This window comes from Erinaceus europaeus, chromosome 7, assembly GCF_950295315.1.
Source record: "Erinaceus europaeus chromosome 7, mEriEur2.1, whole genome shotgun sequence".
Lineage (NCBI taxonomy): Eukaryota > Metazoa > Chordata > Mammalia > Eulipotyphla > Erinaceidae > Erinaceus > Erinaceus europaeus.
In genome coordinates, this window is record NC_080168.1 from 108,776,366 (window position 1) to 108,799,231 (window position 22,866).

At 38.9% G+C, this 22,866-nt stretch overlaps 1 protein-coding gene and 1 long non-coding RNA gene across 2 annotated transcripts; both read right to left on the minus strand.

Moving 5' to 3' along the window:
* Positions 1-11,371: 11,371 nt before the first annotated feature.
* On the minus strand, positions 11,372-19,156 carry LOC132539310 (uncharacterized). Its single transcript, XR_009550565.1, has 3 exons — positions 19,023-19,156; positions 16,275-16,320; positions 11,372-11,738 (listed from the first exon to the last, which is right to left on the minus strand). It is a non-coding gene; the product is annotated as an uncharacterized LOC132539310 (long non-coding RNA).
* Positions 13,460-14,526, minus strand: LOC103109084 (olfactory receptor 6C2-like). Its single transcript, XM_007518089.3, has one exon. It carries the CDS (start codon positions 14,497-14,499, stop codon positions 13,561-13,563), a length of 939 nt encoding a protein of 312 aa, XP_007518151.1. The 5' UTR covers positions 14,500-14,526; the 3' UTR covers positions 13,460-13,560.
* Positions 19,157-22,866: the final 3,710 nt, after the last annotated feature.

A 22,866-nucleotide genomic window follows, 5' to 3' on the forward strand; every position in this document is an offset into this window, starting at 1 on the left:
CACTGATGACTTACTTCATTTTCTGTGGAAAAAATAAAGTAGAAATTGGGCACCAGTCAGGTTCAACTGGATGAAAAAGGGCGTAGAGTGGAAACAGGAGGCAGGTCCATATAATTTTAATTGATAATGTGATTGCCGTCATGACTCTTGCTAGTCTTAAACTCACTTACTAGTTAGTAAGGCTAAAAAGCTGGTACTAACTAGTCTTAAATTCACTTACTAGTTAGTAAGGCTAAAAGGCTGGCACTAACTAGTCTTAAACTCACTTACTAGTGAGTTAGCACCAAAAGGCTGGTGCTAACTTTGTCCTTATATGGACTATAACTCTGTGGTACAAAGGCACCTGTACTAAATAAACAACTCTCCTCCTCCCCTTCTACCGTATGAAAACTTGGAAATGAATCTCTTAGAAGCTATCAGTCACGCAGAAAACAAGTGAAGCACTGTCACTGTATAATGGCAGCAGAGGAGCAGTATAAACTTTGATTTAGGGCATGGATTCTGGAGCTTGATTGTTGGTATGCATGAGACCCCTTTTGTTTCATTTGGTTTAAATCCCCCCTGCTTAACACTATTCTATTTACATAACCACTTCATTCTATTTACATAACCACTGTTAACAAGTTCCACCCTCCCTCCAGGGCATTTGTGGTTCAGTGATAGGATTCTCGCCAAATCTGCCCCCTCTTTGTCACACTCTGATTTTCACCAGTCACTTTTCTCTCCACCCTCTCTATGTCACATCCTGTTTCCACCTTACTTGGCAAGTATATATAAAGACAGGATTGTGAGTTTTACGGTACTGTACTTTGAGTTTAACTTAGCTCGTCTTAGATTGTGCTGCGTCCTGCATGAATAAAGAGATACTGCATACAGCTCAACCATGAGTCCCTGGTCGTCTGTTACCCGCCCGTGAAGCCAGTCCGGCGAAAACAACATAGCCCGCAAAAAAAACACTTGATAGTCCTGGCTTTCATTCAATATGTGATTTTAAAGCATTTATCAATCTCTCACTTTCTCTCTCTTCATAGACAGTCCGTTACATGATACTACCTCTAGCTTCTTAGTTAAATTATGTGCCACTTAATCATTTGGATCTGAATTAGGGCTAATAGAGGCAGAAAATTGCTCTTAAGTCTATAATTAATCATATTTTAGCTATTCAAATACTCCTCACAGTCTCTAGGGCTTCTAGTTTCCCCCTTTATTTAAATGGAATAGGAATCTCCCAGGAGACTCCAATTAGTATTTTGCAAGAATGGATTTTACTTGGATGTTGGAAAAAATACCCACAAATGATCTTGTGTTTCCCTTGAGTCTAAGGAAACAATGTTTCCCTCCCTAATTGGGGGTGGGCTGTGTCCAGTTGCACTGTGTAATTGTTCCCCTGATTTTGAGACAGCATTACAAGAAGGAATGACCACTGGATATCCATTAGTTGGTATCATGTCAGATTATACAGAGTCACTAAGGGACTGATCCAAGGAAACTGTCTTAAAGGTGGAAAGTCAAATCTCTTTTTAGGGACTTAGCCTAGTAGTTCAGATGTTAAAGATGAGAGTTCAAATATCTAGACCCTGTTCAGAGGGGAAGCAATTACAGAAGCCAGACCTTCCACCCTCTGCAACCCACAATGACCCTGGATCCATACTCCCAGAGAGATAGAGAATGGGAAGGCTATCAGGGGAGGGGATGGGATATGGAGATCGGGTTATGGGAATTGTGTGGAATTGTACCCCTCTTATTCTATGGTTTTGTTAATGTCTCCTTTCTTAAATAAAAAATAATAAAAAAAAGTCAGCCTGGAGCAATGAAGCACAGGCAATAGCAATTAAATAAATAAATACTTTTTGAAATAACAACAAAAAATCTAGACCCTGGTTGTTTTTTCTGTTCTGTTTAATTAATCCCCATCTTTTACTTTTAATTCAGACTTTAAATGACCTCTTACAACACTTTGCTGAGCTTTTATTTCTGTAAACTATGATCAGATTTGACATTTTTCTTTCTCTGTCAATGTTTATGTTTTCTCTTCATATTCCATTCTTATTTGAAAAGAAAAAAAGAAGCAGTAAGCTCTTATCTAAGAGCATATAAATGTTCTGAGTTAATGTGTTCATTGGTTGGTAGCCCAATATATTTGCACACCAGGGGACAAATATGCTATAAAATATGAATCCCATTAAAGAAGGTTATGTCCTTAGCATAGTGATTCCAGTTGTATAGTGAAGAACCTTGGAGGTGGTTGGATTTCACAAGTGCTAAAGCAGTGCTGCAGGTGTCTCTTTTTCTCTCTCCATCTCTCTCTTCCTCTCCCCTCTCATTTTCTCTCAGTCTCAATAAACTTGGGAAGACATTTTCATTGGGTTTAGGAGAAAGGGCTTTTTCAGAACATTCGTCAGACTATATTCTCTATAAATCATCTGTTTCTGTTCTTTACCATTTGCCTTTTCATTTCATTATTCAAAGGTCTTGCTCATAATCTTACCACATGCCATAGAACAAGGTGGGATGTGAGGATTATCTGTAGACTTCTCTTTCAATTCATTGTTAACATGGTGCAGTACTCAGATTTAATGCTATCAATTTCCAGATGGTAAATATCTGTCAAAACCATTAATAAATTATACTCACCTCTCTGGTGGCCCTTCATGGCTTCTGAGTGTATGTTAACCACAAAGATCCTTACTTTAACTGTAAGCTGGGCAGGAATGGATGACAGGGAGCAAGTGTATAGCCAGTCACATTATCTGCAGCTGCTGCACACTAGTACTCATAAATACTCTGAGAAAGTTCTCAATAAATAATGTCCATTAATAGCTCAGGTACTTATCCTTGTAAGAAATGTAAAAGAAACAAAGTTCAAACAAATAGTTCTACTCTATCAGTAGGAAAAATAACCATGTATTCTGGTTCATTGAAAAGATAGGTGTGGGTAGGGGAGACAGTATAATGGTTATGTAAAGAGAGCCTCAAGCCTCAGGCTCCAAGGTCTCAGGTTCAATCTCCCACAGCACCATAAGTCAGAGTTGAGCAGTATCCTGACAAAATTAAAAAAAAATAAAAGAAGAAGAAGAAGATAGAAAGACTATGGAAACTGGTAGGAACTATCTCCAGTTTGGAAAGATGACATCTGGTCTTTCATGAATAGGGAGGTAGATCTCCCTCTAAATTTTTACGTTTACAAGGGCAGCGATGGTTATATGCTTTGAGTCTGCAACAGGTGTGGAGAGATTAACTGACTGAATAATCAAAAGATTCCCACAGGAGGCCAAGTTCAAAAGACATTAATTAATCTACAGTGTAATGATCTCTTGCAAATAATAGCTTTAACCATTTATCAGTAGTAAGTGTGTCATTAGAGACAGGACTATGTAACATTAGGTCATGTTCAAAACAATAGGAGTCATGTGGCAAGTCAGGAGATTCTATTGCCTTGGGATATTTCAGTTCATTATAGGAGAGAAACTGCTCAGAATTCCCTGAAGGCTGCTAGATTTTGATGAAGTATCCTAGTCCACTCTCTTCATTCTAAGTAGCTTTCACCATTTGCAGTCATTCTTTATGCCAGATATCATTATACATTTTGTATTTCATTATACAAAGGGACATTTGTGTTCATTTCTCCCATGTTTAACTTAAGCTTCAAGGATGGTAGATGTCCATGCTTATCAGAGACTATACTGTTGCTATTACTTGTGAAGACTCAGGATAGAGATATTATGCTTACCACAAGGTAGCACAGTACTACACGTTAATGTATCGACTACTGAAAATTGCCAAGATATAAGTCTCATGACTCTCAGGATAACATTTGTGGGTGGTTATATAATAACTATTCCCATTTTCAAATGAGAAATTGAGAAGTTGAAGATAGTAGACCTAACACTTTTCTCAAAGTCACATATTTGCAAAAGCTAGAGCTTAGATGTGAGTCTGTGCTTGCCTGATGACAAAGTAAATGCTTTCTAAATGTAAAATTCTTTTTTGGAAAGAATGATTTAGATTTCCAGGCATAAATTTCCAATTTTTGTTTCATTGTTTTCTTTTTTAATATTTATTTATTGATTTTCCCTTTTGTTGCCCTTGTTTTTTTTTATTGTTGTAGTTATTATTGTTATTATTGATGTCATGGTTGGATAGGACAGAGAGAAATGGAGAGAGGAAGGGAAAACAGAGACAGGGAGAGAAAAACAGACACCTGCAGACCTGTTTGACTGCCTGCGAAGCAACTCATCTGCAGGTGGGGTGTTTCGTTGTTTTGTAAGTAACTTAAAAATAGATAATAAATTATATTTTGCCTCTGTTAGCAATAATATATTTAAATGTTGGTCCTCCAGATGATATTTTTGGCAGCAAGTATAAAGTGTCCAGGAGGGTAGGGGTGAAAAGCATAATGGTTATGCAAAGAGACTCTCATTCCTGAGACTCCAAAGTCCAAGGTTCAGTCCCCTGCAGCACCATAAACCAGAGCTGAGCACATATATTACAATGCATAAGAACCCAGGCTTGAGTCCCCAGTCTCTACTTGCAGTGGGAAAGCTTTGCAAGTGGTGAGGCAGTATTGAAAGTATCTCTCTCTTTCCTTATCATGCCCTTCCCTCTTGATTCTGGCTATTTCTACCAATAAGTAAATAAAGATAATAAAAAATTAAAAGAAGAAAAGAGAAATAAAGGGGGTGGGGGTGGCACATTTGGTAAAGCACACACACATTATAGTGCTCAAGGACCCGGGTTTATTTTAAGTCCTGATCCCCACCTGCAAGGGGAAATCTTTGTGAGTGATGAGGCAGGGGAATTGGTCTCTCTCTCTCTCTCTCTCTCTCTCTCTCTCATTTTTATCTCCTCCTCCCCTCTGTATTTCTTGTTGTCTCTATCGAATAAAAAAAATAAAGATAAGAAAATTTAAGACAGTGTCCTGGAAATGCCTTTTGTTTATCATGGTTTGTTTATCATGGTCTTTTGTTTATCATGGTTTGTGATAAAGCAGATATGGCCTGAGAAAGAAGTTCATATGTTTCTCTTTATTTCTGAGGCCAGTGGTTTCACTGGTGTATACAATTTTCATCCCGAAGCTATCCCTTTTAGTTGAACTTGACAAATCATTTTGCTGTATATCATGATGTCCTTGATTTAATGAGATCAACAAAACCCCCTCAAGTTGCTAACAGCCAAATAGGGTCTAAATATGAATATATGTAATAATGACATGAATTTCAGGCAGTGTTATTGTGCACTGATGAGAAGGGTCTGTAAATACATTTGGAATCAAGAAGAATGAAATAATTTCATTGTTTTACTTCTTGGCTTGTCCAATCTGTAAGAAAACCATAAAACATCACAGCAACTTTACTTGATTACTCAAGGGAAGTTACTCCAATATATTTAGCTTTTTATAACCAGTGGGTCTTCAAACTTCTAACTACAATATAGATTTTTTACCATTTAAATGTGAGTTACATACATATTCTTGTTAAGAAATAAAAATGGGGCTACATAGTGGTGTGCCTGGTAGAGTGCACATATTACAGTGCACAAGGATCCAGTTTCAAACCCCTGGTCCTTACATGTAGGGGTGGAGGCTTCATGAGTGGTGCAGCAGTGTCCCAGGTCTCTTTTCTTTCTCCATCTCTCTCTCTCTCTCTCTCTCTCTCTCTCTCTCTCTCTTTCTCTCCCTCTGTTTCTCACTTCTTTTTGAATTCTGTCTGTACTCACAATAAATTAAGTAATAAAACATTTTGCATATTCATTATACTATTTCCCCCACTTCTAATAAAATACATATTTTTAAAATCACGTTAAAAAAGACAATACTTTCCGCAGCAAAGGTTCTATAGTTAGGAAAATCTGTAACTGTGATAAAGTAAAAAAGTTAAAGGTAAATACATGTAAAGTATTTATAGATTTAAGACCAAAAAATATTACCAGAAATAAAAGGAACTTTTAAAAAGAATTTTCTTTCTTTCTTCCTTCCTTCCTTTCTTTTTTTCTTCCTTCCTTTCTCTCTTTCTTTTTTTCTTTGATAGAGATAGAGAAATTGAGAAGGAAAGAGAAGATAGGGAGAGAAGAAGAGATATACTTGTAGTACTAATTCACTTCTCAGGAAGCGTCCATCCTGCTAAGGACCTACCTATGGGCTTGAATCTGGGTCCTTGAACTGTAACGTTGATACTCTACTGGGTGTGTACAGGGTGCACGCAGCTCCCTAAAAGGAACTTTTTAAAAAAAAATCAGTGATGTAATATTGACTTACCAAATTATGAGATAACAGAGGTATAATTCCACAGTGTTTCCACTACCAGAGTTCCATGTCACCGTTCCCTCCATTGGAAACTACAGTAGTTTTCTCAAACTCATAGATATGGGTTCACTATTATTTCTATATCTATCTATCTATCTATCTATCTATCTATCTATCTATCTATCTATCTATCTATGCCCATTTTCCCCATTTGGTCCTGCTTTCCTTTCCTTTCTAAGACACACCTATACCTATTGCTACTTCCAAATGTTCTTCTTTTTTTCCTCTTCTCTGCAGGTCTTGGGGTCTTCATGGAATCGCAGTTCAGAGCCCTTTGGGAGTATGACCAGCATTCTTTTGGGGGTGCATAAGGTGGGAGTTCTGGCTTATGTAATTGTTTCTCTGTGCTGGACATGGGCATTGGCAGGTTGATCTATACCCCTAGCCTGTTTCTGTCTTTCCCTAGTGGGCGAGGGCTCTGGAGAAGTGAGGTTCCAGGACACATTGATGAGGTCGTCTGTCCAGTAAAGTCAGGATGGAATCATAGTAGCATCTACAATTTGGTGGCTGAAAGGTGGGAAGATAAAACAGTAAAATTGAACAATAAACAGGAACCAAAAAGTAGGAATAGAGCATTGAGAATAAGGATTTTAGGGTAAAGTGAAGCTAGGAAGTCTATTTTAGATATGTTTCATGATTTTAGTAAGTTCTTAATTTTTAAAAAATATTTTATTTATAAAAAGGAAAGATAAAAAAAATAGGATAAGAGGGGTACAACTCCACACAGTTCCCACCATCAGAACTCCATATCCCATCCCCTCCCTTGATAGCTTTCCTATTCTCTAACCCTCTGGGAGTATGGACCTAAGGTCATTGTGGGATGCAGAAGGTGCAAGGTCTGGTTTCTGTAATTGCTTCCTCGCTGAACATGGGCATTGGACAGGTCGATCCATACTCCCAGTCTGCTTCTTTCTTTCCCTAGTGGGGAGGGCTTCTGGGGAGTCGGAGCTCCAGGACACGTTGGTGGGATCATCTGTCCAGGGATGGCTGGTTGGCATCATGTTAGCATCTGGAACCTGGTGGCTGAAAGGAGAGTTAACATATAAAGCCAAACAAGCTGTTGACTAATCACGAACCTAAAGGCTGGAGTAGTGCAGATGAAGAGTTGGTGGGGGGGGGGGGTTTCTCTGTTCTGTAGGTAGTTAGTAGACATATTTTATTTATATTCCAAAGGGCCTCTGGCTATACTAGTTTTTTTTCCCCCCTGATCCTGAAATCTGATATTTAGGTGGATCCTAGTTATTGTCTGGGGAGATGATGTCATGGCTGGAAAAAGGACCAGAAAGCTGGATCAAGGAAGAGAGTAGCTCCCAAATATGGGAAAGGTGTATAAATATTGTTGACTGCTTTTTACCTGAGTCTTATAGCTAGCATACAGGTGGACTAAAAAGATTGTCTGGGAAGATGTAGTCAGAATCAAGAATAGGGCTAGAAAGCTGCATAGGACAGAGAGTAGCTCCCAACCCTCAAGAAAGTATACAAATACACACTCAGTCGAAGAGGATGACCTTCCCAATAGAAACAGACAAGTCTTCGGTTGAGAGTATAAGAGTAGCTGTGCTCCCCTGCTAGAACCTCCAAACAAGCTCTCAGTGTCCATACTCGCAGAGGGATAAAGAACAGTGAAGTTTCCAGTGTAGGGGATGGGCCACAGAACTCTGGTGGTGGGAACTGTATGGAATTATACCCTATTAGTTTATAATCTTCTTAATTATTCAATTAATAGTAACATTTTTAAAAAAGAAAATGAGAAACACTGAACAAAATGTAATTTGTAGCAAGTAACTAATAGTAACTTGTATAGGGTTGGGAACTAACACTGTATTGTTCAAAGGTCAACTGTGAATAGAAATAGTATATGACAGGGGCCGGGTGGTGGTGCAGCTGGTTGAGCACACATGTTACAGTGTGCAAGGATCTAGGTTCTAGCCTCTGGTCCCCATCTGCAGGGGAAAGCTTCACATGTGGTGAAGCAGGGCTGCAGGTGTCTCTCTGTCTTTCTCCCTCTCTATCATTCCCTCCCCTCTCGATTTCTGGCTCTCTCCAAATAAATAAATAAAGATTATTATTGAGGAGCAAGACATGCCTGATCTCATTATTTTCATTAAACACTGTGTATTAATGAACCTGATTAAAGCAATAAGGCAGGAAAAATACCAATGGGAAATACAGTTATTTAATACTATGTACAAAGAGTAAGTCAAAAGAAACCAGAAGTGCCAGCAAGATAGCTCAACTGGAGGATGTGTGTTTTGCCATGCATGTGACTCATGTTCAAGTTCTGAATTAATGTCATAAAATTTAATATACTACCCAGACCCATGTAATGCAACCCCCATCCAGGTTCCTTCCATTTTTTAAAAGTTTATTATCTTTATTTATTTATTGGATAGAGACAGCCAAAAATCGAGAGGGAAGGGGGTGATAGAGAGGAAGAGAGACACCTGCAACACTGCTTCACCACTTGCAAAGCCTTTCCCCTGCAGGTGGGAACTGGGAACCTTGAACTCAGGTTCTTGCCCATTGTAATGTGTACCCAAACGTATGACACCACCCAGTCCCCATCCAAGTTTTTTAGGAGAATAGAACAAAAGTTACAAATATTTATCTGGAACCAGATAATACTTAGAATTGTAAAAACAATTTTGAGAAGAAAGAAGAGCACTGGAGGCATCACACTCCCAGATCTCAAATTGTATTATAGGGTTATTGTCATCAAAAGTGCTTGGTACTGGAATAGGCACACTGACCAGTGGAATAGAATTGAGAGTCCAGAAATAAGCCCCCACACCTATGGACATCTAACCTTTGACAATGGTGCCCAGATTGTTAAATGGGGAAAGGAGAGTCTTTTCAACAAATGGTGTTGGAAAAATTGGGTTGAAACAGCCAAAAGAATGAAACTGAATCACTATATTTCACCAAACCCAAAAGTAAATTCCAAATGGAACAAGCACTTGGATGTTAGGCCAGAAACTATCAAACACTTGGAGGAAACACCATATTGTCAGAACTCTTTTCCATATAAATTTTAAAAACCTCTTCAATGAAACGGATCCAATTACAAAGAAGACTAAGGCAAGTATAAACCTATTAAAAAGCTTCTGCACAGCAAAAGAAACCACTACCCAAACCAAGAGACCCCTAAATGAAAGGAAGATCTTCACATGCCATTCATCAGACAAGAGACTAATAACCAAAATACATAAAGAGCTCATCAAACTCAGCAACAAGAAAACAAATGACCCCATCCAAATATGGAGAGAGGATATGATCAGAATAGTCACCAAAGAAGAGATCTCTTATAAGAAATGATATATTATAGTAATACTTTGGAACAGCAAGTAATACATTTTCTGTATTGCATAGCAAAAAACCGGACATCTACTTAAACAATTATTAAGTTATGAGCTATACATATGGTAAAGACTAGAATAACTGGCACTCTTTACATTCTTAGGAATAATAATCACCTAAGAAAATACACATTATTATTATTTTTTAATATCCGAAGCAACACACTTTTCCCTTGCTTTTGAGTAGTCTCTTTGGGATCAATTGTGGTGACAACAATAAACCCCTTAGGGGTCCTAGTTCTGAGGGACTAATAAAGTCCTTTTGTTGTCATTTCAGCAACAAAAGTTCAATAGATATTTAGGGGAAGTCATTCTGGAGAGACTGATGAAGAAGTTGTAATAGGAGTATCAAACACAGGTCATTAGCAGACTGAGGAAAAGAATGAGAGAGATGGACCAATGGTTTTAAATAGCATTCTTTCATAGGATAGCCAGCCAAATTTTAAATTTAAATCTGTCATTTGAGTAGTCATAGATTTTTCTCACTATAGAGAAAACAGTTGCCGTTTAACTTGAGAATTGTATTGATTTTTTAAAAGACATAGTTTTTTAAATAATAGTTTTAGATTTGCACAAAAATTGAGTTAATGGTTTCTATTGGGTTGTTGGAGAAGTCATGATGTATATTTTTATGTAAAAATGTGCCATGATAATTTATTATTATTCTTTTAAATTTTTTATTTATAAAATGGAAACACTGACAAGAACATAGGATAAGCAGGGTATAATTCTGCACAATTCTCATCTATGACTATTTTTTTGACAACTAATATATAGCTCATGTGCCTGGTCTCCCAATTATTAACCTCTTACATCAGTATGATGCATTCAATTTTTTAAATTATCTGTATTTATTTATTGTGTAGAGACAGCCAGAAATCAAAAAAGAAGGAGGTAATAGAAACAGAGAGACTCTGCCTGCAACACTGCTTCACCACTTGCAAAGATTTCCCCCTGTAGTTGGGTTCCAGGGCCTGACCCCAGGACCTTGAGCGTTGTAACGTGTAGGTGTGCCACCATTCAGCCCCCTGTATGATGCAGTTTTATAATGAATGAACCAATTCTGATACAATATTTTTAAGTAAAGTTCATTGTTCAGATTTCTTTAGTTTTTTTTTTTCCCTAGAGCCAGGGCCTCACCTGATTCTAACTCTCCACAATTGCATAAATACGGGGGGGGGGATCACTAGCACACTGGAGCTTCCTCTGTTACAATAGCACTTCCCACATGGAGCCAGTGCTTGAAGTTGGGCAGCTCCTGCAAAGCTTGCTCCATACCCAGTGAGCTATCTCTTCAGCTTAGATCTCTTTAATTTTCATATATTTTTTTTATTTCTAGAAAGGCTAATATAAACATACTTGATAAATTGTCAGATTTTGAAGTTGCTTCCTTAAGAACTTCATGTTTCTAAAAAATGGACCAGACAGGTGAACTAAATAAAATAAAAATAAAAACTTAGATTTTTTTTAAGATCATTAATGATTATCAGAAGAGAAAGGGCAAGGGGAATGGGTAAATCAGGTGCTCAATTAAAAGATAAAGGAGATAGTTGCATTTTTATGGTGAACTTAATGTAATATGCACATATATCAATATATATATGCATATATATCAAATGAAAGATCTTGTTTTTACACTTTTGTTTTAGAGCACTCTTTTTGAGTTTTGGTAAAGAATCTTTAGTTATCTTGTACAGCTAGAGGGTAGCTATTGAAATGTTTCTTTTTTTTTTTTTTTTAAGAAAGGAGACATTAACAAAACCATAGGGTAGGAGGGGTACAATTCCACACAGTTCCCACCATCCGATCTCCATATCCCCTCCCCTCCCCTGATAGCTTTCCCATTCTCTATCCCTCTGGGAGCATGGACCCAGAGTCCTTGTAGGTTGCAGAAGGTGGAAGGTCTGACTTCTGTAATTGCTTCCCCGCTGAACATGGGCGTTGACTGGTCGATCCATACTCCCAGTCTGCCTCTCTCTTTCCCCAGTAGGGTGGGTCTCTGAGGAAGTGGAGCTCCAGTACACATTGGTGGGGTCGTCTGTCCAGGGAAGTCTGGTTGGCATCATGCTGGCATCCGGAACCTGGTGGCTGAAAAGAGAGTTAACATACAAAGCCAAACAAATTGTTGAATGACCATGGACCTAAAAACTGGAATAGTGCAGATGAAGTGTTGGGAAGTATTCCCTGCAGGCTCTTGTGTACTTCAGCTTTCAGGTATATATTTTTCCCTAGCTTATGGGCATGTGTGAACATATGCTTTTAACCCAGGAGACCTGGACTATATCTAGGTTTGGGGACTTTACTGGGGAGTGGACCACCTGGAATGGAATTACAGAATACTATGAAAGGAAAGGTCTCACCCGAGTGATGAAGCTGAAGAGTTGTCGTTCCACACCTGAAGTCTGTGGACACAGTCTGAAGTGAAGCATGCTGGGGTGACACTCGTTGCGTTGATTGGGTTGCGATCCACGATCCGCAATATTATTTGATTTGGATTGAGAGAAGCATGCAGGAAAGTGGGCCCCACCGTAAGGTTCCAGGACTGGGGGAAATATAGGCTCTCTAGTGGAAATGTGAAGTTCCTGCTGTCTTAGGGTTCAAGAAGACAATGGATAGTTATTGTTGTCATCACATTATTTGGTAATTGGGTTAACTTTGAAAACTCTCTTTGTTAGGGTTTGGGGTATAATACCCAGCATCTTGTATATAGCTGTGCTACCAGTTGCTTCTGTTCTCCCTGGTCTAGGCTTTTGAGAGACTCAACATATCAAAGACAGCCTATGTATTAAAAAGACTCAGTCTGTGTTTTAAGAAGTTCCAGACATATGATCAGTTTTTCCCTCATATTAATTATAGTGGTTTATATGTCTACAATTTAATAGGAGTGTACATAAACACCATTGCCACCATCAAAAGACTGTGTCCCATCCCAACCACCACCCCCACCCCCCCGCTGCCATGTGCCATGCCGAGAAGCCCAATGGCCACCCTCCCCTTCACCACAGGGTTTTTACTTTGGTGCCATGCTCTGAAATGTTTCTTATACATAAGAAATGTTATATAGAGAGTCGGGCAGTAGTGCAGCAGGTTAAGAGCACGTGGCGTGAAGCGCAAGGACCAGCTTAAGGATCCTGGTTCGAGCCCCCAGATCCCCACCTGCAGGGGAGTTGCTTCACAGGAGGTGAAGCAGGTCTGCAGGTGTCTATCTTTCTCTCCCCCTCTCTGTCTTCCCTTCCTCTCTCCATTTTTCTCTGCCCTATCCAACAACAACAACAGTAAAACAACAAGGGCAACAAAAGGGAATAAATAAATAAAATAGTAAAAAAAAGTAAAAAAGAAATGGTCTATAATATTTATATTATATATCATTAGAAATATTTTATGGCCAGAAATATAACTTTATTTATTTGAATTTCCTTGTTCTATGTAGACATAGAACATCTAGTGTCAAGAACATATAATTATGAAGAAACCATACTTAAATTTTTTTCATTAGGGAGATTAATGGTTTACTGTCAATACAGTTGTTGGTACATGTGTGAAGCTTCTCAGGTTTCTGCAAAACGCTCTGACTTCCCCAGCCTAGGTCCTCTTCCACCTGGATCTGAAAACCCCTCTGCATTTACCCACTGCCCCCCTCACACAAAGCCCTTTACTTTGGTGCAATACACCAAACCCAGTCCAAGTTCTACTTTGTGTTTCCTCTTTCTGTCCTAGAAGGAGAAAGAAGTGGTTTTATTTTGGCTTTTGGATCATAAGAAAAATATCCCTTGGGAAAGATTAATTTGACACCTGTATAGAATAGGAGGAAAATATTTATTTTGGCAAGGCCATGAATGTCATTTCTGTATTATTATTTTTAAATTGAGTTTAACTTAGCTTCAGGAAAGCACCCATAGACATTTACTTCTTAGTGAGAAATAGAATCCGTTTTACTGTGTCTTTGAAGGCATCTTTCACTTGTTTGTTTCGAAGTGTATAGATGAAAGGGTTAAGTAAAGGGGCAACTGAAGTAGTGAGTACAGACACCACTTTATTAATAGCCACTCCTTCCTTTGCTGAAGGTTTGATGTAGATGAAGATGCAGCTGCCATAGGTGATGGAGACCACAATCATGTGGGAAGAGCAGGTGGAAAAGGCTTTTTTCCTTTGCTGGGCAGAAGGGAATCTTAGAATGGTCTTGATGATGTATGTGTAGGAAAGGACTACACACAGTAAGGTAATAATGAGCGTGAGCACCGCAAAACTCAAAACGATTTTCTCTATTTGTATTGTGTCTGAGCAGGTTATCTGTAAAATAGGAGATGCATCGCAGCCAAAGTGATCTATTAGGTTGGAGTCACAGAATTCCAGCTGGAGGCCCATTGCAAGAGGTGGGAGGATGATCAGCAAGCCAGCACACCAACAACAGAAGACGAGGGTGCTACATACTCTGTTGTTCATGATGGTCATGTAATGCAGGGGCTTGCAAATGGCTACATAGCGGTCATAGGACATGGCAGCAAGGAGGAAAAATTCTGTTGCTCCAAAGAGGACAACAAAAAATAACTGAGTGGCACAGGCATTATAGGTGATGGTATTATCTCCTGTTGTCATTGTATACAGAAATCTAGGAATACAAACGGTGGTGAATGAGACTTCTAAGAAAGAGAAGTTGCGGAGGAAAAAATACATGGGAGTTTTCAGATGGGAATCCAAAAATGTGAGGGTGATAATGGTAATGTTTCCAGTCACACTCAGCATGTAGGTGAGAAACAAAAATACAAAAAGCAGAACTTGTAGATTTGGATCATCTGTCAACCCCAACAGGATAAAGGTTGTTATTGACGTATAATTTCTCATCACTGCCTTGCGCCAATTCAAGAGGAACTTGATCTGAAGAGAGAAATGTCATTAGGAGCTAATGTTAGAGCCTAAATGAAAACTTCCCAGCTAGGCAGCTCAGATGCATTTTCTTCTTTTACTTAGTAACGGATTTGCTATCCTAGCACCTTTGTAGGAGATACTGATAGGACAGAGCTAATATGGATCTTATGCTCATAATTTTTATTAGAAAACACATTTAAAAATATACAAAGATAAATGGAAGGCAAAGTATAATCATAAGCCTAGTATCCAATTTCTCAGTAGTATCACTTAGAGATATAGATTTTATTTGTCCTGCCTCTGGAAGAAAACTGTTATATTTGACATTTTGAGCTCTCAACCTCATATTTCTTTACTGTTCCACAGCATACTGAAATGATCCATTTTCAAAACCACGACAGTTCTGTTAATTAGTATTTTTATGCATTCTAAAAGTACGCAGTTCCTAATGACAATTTTAGAATCATGAAAAATTTGAGGATACAGAGATTTCATGTGTACCTCTTGTTGCCACATATCTGTAGTCTGACCCCATTATTGAACCCCAAAATGTTACATTTTATTATTTTATAATTATTTTTCATTATTTTAAAAAAAATCTTTATTTATTAGATAGAGACAGCAAGAAATGGAGAGGGAAGGGGGTGACATAGAAGGAGAGAGACAGAGAGACACTTGCAGCCCTGCTTCACCACTTGTGAAGCTTCCCCCCCCACAGGTGGGGACTGGAGGCTCGAACCTGGGTCCTTGCGCACTGTAACATGTGCACTTAACCAGGTGCACCACCACCCGGCCCCCATTTTTCATTACTGTTGTTGTCACCAGGGATTCATCTCTTTGGGCTTTTTTTCCCAGGTAGAAAGATATGCCTGAGATACCACAGCATTGAAACTTCTGCCAGTGTGGTGGGAACCAGGTTCGAACCTGAGTCATGTGCATGACAGTTGAATTTATACTGATATACCAAAGTCTGCAGTTCACAGTATGTTTTACTCTTGGTGTGATATATTCTCTGTGTGTGGACAGCGTTTAATTAGTTTTTTTTTTAATGCCACTCATCTTATGCTACTATGTTGAATTTTGACAGCAACACATTGGTTTGAACATGTTAATTCTGCTCTTCGTACTTAACCTTACCTCTAAATAGATACAAAGCTTAAAGTATAAGTTTATCTATTTTTTTCACCCACTATTTTGGCAAATGAAAATATGTCTAGGCCAGTTTTGGGACTGCTTAGGTAGAGAGTTTTCTGAAGAATAATTTCTGAACGAAAACTTCTCTGGATCCTGAATAAAGATCAGAGCTAGCCCTGTTTTGGTGCTTTGAATCATGAACAGAGTTCATTCAAAAAGAATGAACTGTAGTATTTACTTTTTTTGTCGACCTGATCAACCCTGGACTTTTTGCAGCACTTCACCTTCATAATATGTCTCAGAGTGTATTGTAATGACCTTGTCTTTGAACAGTTTCCTTTGTTCCACTCACTTATCCCCACTAACTTACCAACCAGCTCCAGAGCCCTGACACTTTATGTTTCTCCAGTTTTTACATATGTAACCTGCCCAAGTAAACACAGCAACAAATGAAGACATATGATGTAATATTCATAAACAAATTATAAAGACTCTAATTTATTACTGTCAATTTCAGCATTCTCTGAGTGTTTTAAACCAGTCTCTAATTTACATTTTCAGAAATTCCCTGAGGTAAAGACTCAAGAAACCCCTCTCTCTTTCATGCCAAAACTCACCTTCATTGAGATTCATAATTCAGGCAGCAGTTCTCAGGTATCCATCCTGTAAAAGTAGACTGGGTAAATATATTTTCATTTTATATGAAAACAGCTTGCTATATTTGCCTACTAATTTTATTAGGAGAGTTGGCAACTGAGCAAATTTAGGTATAGCTCAAGAATTTGTAAGAAAGCCCTACATACTACTGCACAAGGGGAAAATTTTAAATTTCTTTCTTTTTTTTTAAAATATTTATTTTATTTATTCCCTTTTTGTTGCCCTTGTTTTATTGTTGTAGTTATTATTGTTGTTGTCGTTGTTGGATAGGACAGAGCGAAATGGAGAGAGGAGGGGAAGACAGAGAGGAGGAGAGAAAGATAGACACCTGCAGACCTGCTTCACCGCCTGTGAAGCGACTCCCCTGCAGGTGGGGAGCCGGGGTTTGAACCGGGATCCTTATGCCGGTCCTTGTGCTTTGCGCCACCTGCACTTAACCCGCTGCGCTACAGCCCGACTCCCTAAATTTCTTTTTTTTAATATTTATTTATTCCCTTTTGTTGCCCTTGTGGTTTTATTGTTGTAGTTATTATGGTTGTTATTGATGTCGTTGTTGTTGGATAGGACAGAGAGAAATGGAGAGAGGAGGGAAAGACAGAGAGGGAAAGAAAGACACCTGAAGACCTGCTTCACCACTTGTGAAGCAACTCCCCTGCAGGTGGGGAGCTGGGGGCTCGAACTGAGATCCTTCTACGGGTCCTTGTGCTTTGTGCCACGTGTGCTTAACCCGCTGTTCTATAGCTATAGTGTGACTCCCTAAATTTCTTATATGTTTAAAGAGTTAATTCCAGTTGTGTAAATATGTATATGATAAAGTATAAAAATACATCACATTACTCTTCTTTCCTACTAATCAAATCAGTAGACATTTATTCATTCAAATCAACAGTTAATAAGCAGTTGTTATTTACAGAGGCAGAAAGAGAGAAAGACACCACAACACTGGAACTTCCTCCAATGTGGTGGGGGCCAGGCTTGAACAAGGGTGTTGTGCATAGCAGAGCAGCACGCTATCCGGGTGAACTTTCTTGCTTGCACTATTCCGCTCCTCTTATTAAAACTCATCCTTCTATTTTGGAAGGAAAGAAAGGTGAATGCAATTATATTAGCGAAACTTTCAGAGAGCTAATTGGATTGATGAAACAGTTTGTCAGTTGGGCAATGCTCCGTCTAGTAAATTGAAAGTCTCCACAAAGCATATTGTTATCGTTAATAATATTTAAAAATGCATCTATATATATTTAATTTCTGAGTTATCTCATTTAAAAATATTCTTATCATCTTTATTTATTTATTGGGTAGAGACAGCCGAAAATTGAGAGGAAGGGGAGATGGAGACACCTGTAGCATTGCTTCACCACTTGTGAAACTTTCCCCACCTGCAGGTGGGGACCAGGGGCTTGAACCCAGTTCCTTGTGCATTTTAACATATGCACTCAAGCAGGTGCTCCACCACCACCTCCTAAGAATGCTTATCGTAAAAGACGTTTGCTTTCAGGGATGTCATGTATGAAGTTTGTTAAAGAAACACGACTTCTAATAACGCAGCTAATCCTTTGGTGTCAGCTCCTTTGGATAAGATTGCTTTGTTTTGTCCTTGACAGGCATAGGCCATAGCAGTCTCTTTGCATAACACTGAGGAATATTCCTTGGGTGACTGAGAGTTATTTACTGAGGTTTGGATTGACCAATGTTTGACAAAATGTCTTATTAAGTAAATAGTAACTTTTATCGTCTTCCTCCCATAAATAGTGTTTTCCACAGACAAGTGAACCTTGTTGATTTAACCTGTGCAAAGCAATCTATTTTCATTGCCACTTGGAGAGTTATAAGAGTGATTGAGGTTAGTTTTTCCTTATTCTGACTCCCTGTTTAGTGAATTTAGGATAGACTTGGGACACATTGACTTTATCTAAGTGTGGAACAAGCCACTTTCATTTAGATTAGAGGTGAAATAAATAAATAGTTTAAAGTCAAGAAGAGTAGATGCTGTGCATCTATCCATCTGTGTCACCAAAAATTGGGCTCAAGGGCTGCATAACAAATGGATATAATATGAGGTTCCTGTAAGGCAAATTACAGGTTACTGATACAAATTAGTTCTTATAATGCTAGTGAATACTGAGAGCACTGTATTTTCTTCTATTTTTAAAAAATTTTCTAAGTAGTGATAGTCTCTTCAACTGATAATTGTAATAGGTCCTTTTATTATTTCAAGTCAAGCGTGTTTTTGGTTTGTGATTAACACTGATTTATAAGGTTGTAAGATTACAGGGTATAGTTCCACACTGGCCACCAACATTCTTTGGGCCCACCCTCCCAGTGACAACCACTATAGTTGTCACAGCCTCAGAGACTGTTTACTTCTGTATGACAGGCTCTTTTAAGTGAGAAGATGGAAAACTCTAACTTCATATTCCTTTATAATTATCACAGATCAGAAATGTTTGTTGATTATCTTTCTGGAGTATCAACTTTATTGAACCAAAATCTGGATTTTAAAACTGTCTCAACCACCCTCTATGTTTAGAAAATGTGAAATATATGTCATAACACAGGCATTCTTACTCCTCTCTCTCTCTCTCTCTCTCTCTCACACACACACACACACACATACACACTATCCCATAGGCGAGTCTGGCAATTTAGAACCCTCCTACATTTTTATTGCTTCTATTATAATGAGCTAAGTCTTAGTCTCCTCTTACCTTACCAAGTTTAAAATGGCATCTGATGTTAGACTTCCATGTAACAGTCAATTCTGGGAAAAGGGGTGCAGAGATAAGGAAGGTTTCTCTTTAGTTTTGTCAGAATGGCATATCTAATCTTCCTGAGCAGGAAGGCAGGCTTCCCTGCAAATTCTATAATTGCAGCATTTCTTTTATAGCCTTTATCTGCATGCAGAGAACAGGGACAATCAGTGTGAACAACAGTAGTCCTTGGTGACCCATTCCAAAAATTTCTAATGAATTGGCAGCAGCCCAATCAACAACACAAACACATAAATAGCAATGGGAACAGTGTCCTCAGAGACATCAAGCATTGTCTGATGTCATTGGAATTGTTTGTTTTTGTTGAATCTTCCCATTTCCCTTAGAACTAGATACTCTGACATTTGATAAATACTATTTATCTTTGAAATAAAGCTCAAAGTTAAAAGAAATATACATATTCTGTACATGTGTACACTGAGGAACAGGGAAGTGACAAATCTGTATACTGGATGGCTGTGGCTCAAGTATTGAGCAAATTTATCTGAAAACTTCTTCCCAGTGCTCCTCTGGCCACTTGTACCAATACTAAACAATTTACTAGCATTTGAATTAAATTCGATATTCTCCTAGTGCTAATTGGTCTGAATTTTTATCCTTTTCCCTATGACTTTCTTTCTTTCTTTCTTTCTTTCTTTCTTTCTTTCTTTCTTTCTTTCTCTCTCTCTTTCTTTCTTTTTTCTTTCCTCCTTCCTTTTCTTTCTTCCTTCCTCCCTCCCTTCCTTCCTTCCTTCCTTCCTTCCTTCCTTCCTTCCTTCCTTCCTTCCTTCCTTCCTTTCTTCCTTCTTATTGGATAGAGACACAGAGAAATCTAGAGTGAAGGGGGAGGATAGTAAGGGAAACGAGGGAAACAGAGAGACAGAGACCCACCTGTAGCACTGCTTCACCACTTTGAAGGTTCCCAACCAGCAGGTGGAGACCTGGAGCTTGAACCTGGTTCCTTGTGCATAACAACATGTGTGCTTAACCAGGTGCACCACTACTCAGCCTAAAATTTAATCAGAAATAATACAAGGATGATTTTGAGCTTTAGTGGCCACAGGGAAGCTCCCTTGAGTTCCTATAACTTTGGTAAATTAGCTTCAAAACCATGGATTTAAATGAAATCAATAACTAATTAGTGTTGTTGAATTGAAATGAAAAAATCCTCAGACCCCCCCCCCAAAAAAAAAAAAATGGAGAGAAAAATCACTGCAAGAGTTTGTCTTTCACTTCTGTATTCCAGTATCCGAAGTGGAAACCTTGGTGGACTTTGACTGCAGCCATTCTGCTCTCACGTTTGATATTGTCAGCACCTTGGTGGTCTCTTGTTTGTAACCAATCAGCTTGCTATGAGCCCAGCTTGAAAACAGATAAAAAGATATACTCCAGTGGTCTGGGAGGTGGTACAGTGCATGAAGTATTGGACTCTCAAGCATGAGGTCCTGAGTTCAATCCCCGGCAGCACATGTACCAGAGTGATGTCTGGTTCTTCCTCTCTCCTCCTATCTTTCTCATTAACAAATAAATAAAATATTTTTAAAAAAGATATACTCCATTTTCAGAGGTACTACACTGCCTGACCTCAAGCTATACAACAGAGTTGCTATAGTCAAAATTGCCTGGTACTGGAACCAAAATAGACACAGACCAGTGGAATAAAATTGAAGATCCAGAAATAAGCCCCCACATCTACTGCCAGCTAATTTTTGATAAGGGGGCCCTAACCATTAAATGGCGAAAGGAAAGTCTCTTCAACAAATGGTGCTGGGAAAATTGGGTTGAAACATGTAAGCTTATGAAATTGAACTATTACTTACAACCATGCACAAAAGTTAACAAGTGGATGAAGGCTATGGACATTAGGCCAGAAACCACGAGATACATAGAAGAAAACATTGGCAGGACACTTCATGACATATGCTTCAAAAAAGTCTTCAAAGATTCAAATCCAACAGCAAAGAAAACAAAAGGGAAAATAAACCAATGGGACTACAGCAAACTGAAAAGCTTCTGCACAGCAAACAGTACCACTACCCAAACAGAAAAGTACCCAAAGGCATGGGACCATTACACAACATACATCAGACAAAGGACTAATAATCAAAATACATAACGAGTTCACTGAACTACACACACACACACACACACACACACACACACACATACACTCTACCCCCCTAAAAAAACAAAAACAAAAAACTAAGAAACCCCATTATAAAATAGGAAATGGGGCCAGGACATGGACAGAAATTTCTTTCTTTAAAATTTTTTTTATTTGTAAAAAAGGAAACATTGATAAAACAATAGGATAAGAGGGGTACAGCTTCACACAATTCCTACCACCAGAACTCTGTATCCCATTCTCTCCACTGATAGCTTTCCTATTCCTTAACCTTCTGGGAGTATGGACCCAGGTGAAAGGTCTGGCTCCTGTAATAGCTTCTCCGCTGAACATGGACATAGAGAGGTTGATCCATAAGCCCAGCCTGTCTCTCTCTTTCCCTAGTGGGGAAGGGCTTTGAGGAAGCAGAGATCCAGGACATATTGGTGGGGTTGTCTGTCCAGGGAAGTCAGGTCGAATCCTGCTAGCATCTGAAACCTGGTGGCTGAAAAGAGAGTTAACATACAAAGCCAAACAAATTATTGACCAATCATGGACGTAAGGGCTGGAATAGTGCACATGAAGAGTTGGGGCATTCTCCATTTTGTAGACACATAGCTAGTAGACATATTTTAGTTATATTCCAAAGAGCCTGTGGCTGTACTAGAATTTTTTTTTTCCTTTTTATTTTTGCCCCTGAGCCTGAAAAATGATATGCCAGTGGATCCAAGTTATTGTCTGGGGAGATGATGTCATGGCTGGAAAAAGGACCAGAAAGCTGGATCAGGGAAGAGAGTAGCTCCCTAATATGGGAAAAGGGTATAAATATTGATTGTAAACCCCATTGATTTGATGTGATCTGGGGCCCATAATCAGCTTAGGAGCCTGTGTGAACTCTGCATCCCTCTAGATCTGAGCTCACATTCTCTGGTCATCAGTAGGAAAATCCCTGCTGCCCCAGTATCAACCCATCTTCCTCTGGTGTAGCATATAGTATGTTGTCCAGCCTCCCTTTGGTGGATGGAACATTCTCTACCATTGTTGATACAAGTTGAGGGCAAGGTCCTATGGGGACCCACAAAGGGGTCTATTTTGTTGTTTCTGATAGAAATGACTAGTAACAATGGAGAGAGGGATTTATTCAAGGTCTAGGCCCATCAAGTCTGTTTGGGAATCTCAGGACTCCCTGAGTAGGGCCCCAGCTGATGGGGTGGCCTGATAGTGACTAAAGAGTCATCGTTAAAGTATGCCAGTCTCTTGCCCTTATTCAGCTTTTGCAGTCCTTGCTTCGAAGCAGTTAGCTTTGGAGTGAGTGAGAGAACAGTAATAGGCAGGAGGTGAGGAGGGTATCTAAGTCAAAGTGGACACTATTTCATTATTAACTTGATACTGACTCACTACAGACTATTGTGTATTTTTGCTTTCAGGTATATATTTTGCCCTAATTTATGGATACATGTGAACATATGCTCTATCTTATGGGAGCTAGTCTATATCTAGGTTTTGGGACTTTGCTAGGAAGTGAGCCTAGAATTAGAATGGAATTAGAGACTACCATGAAAGGAAAGGTCTCAACCGAATAGTGAGGGTGAATGGTTGGCATTCCATGCCTGAAAATGGACAGAAATTTCACTGAGGAAGAGATCCACAGGGCCATAACATATGTGAGAAAGTGCTCAAAGTCACTGATCATCAGAG

Coding starts and splice junctions, on each gene's coding strand:
- LOC103109084 (XM_007518089.3), bottom strand. CDS start 14,499: ATGAGAAATTATACGTCAATAACAACCTTTATCCTGTTGGGGTTGACA.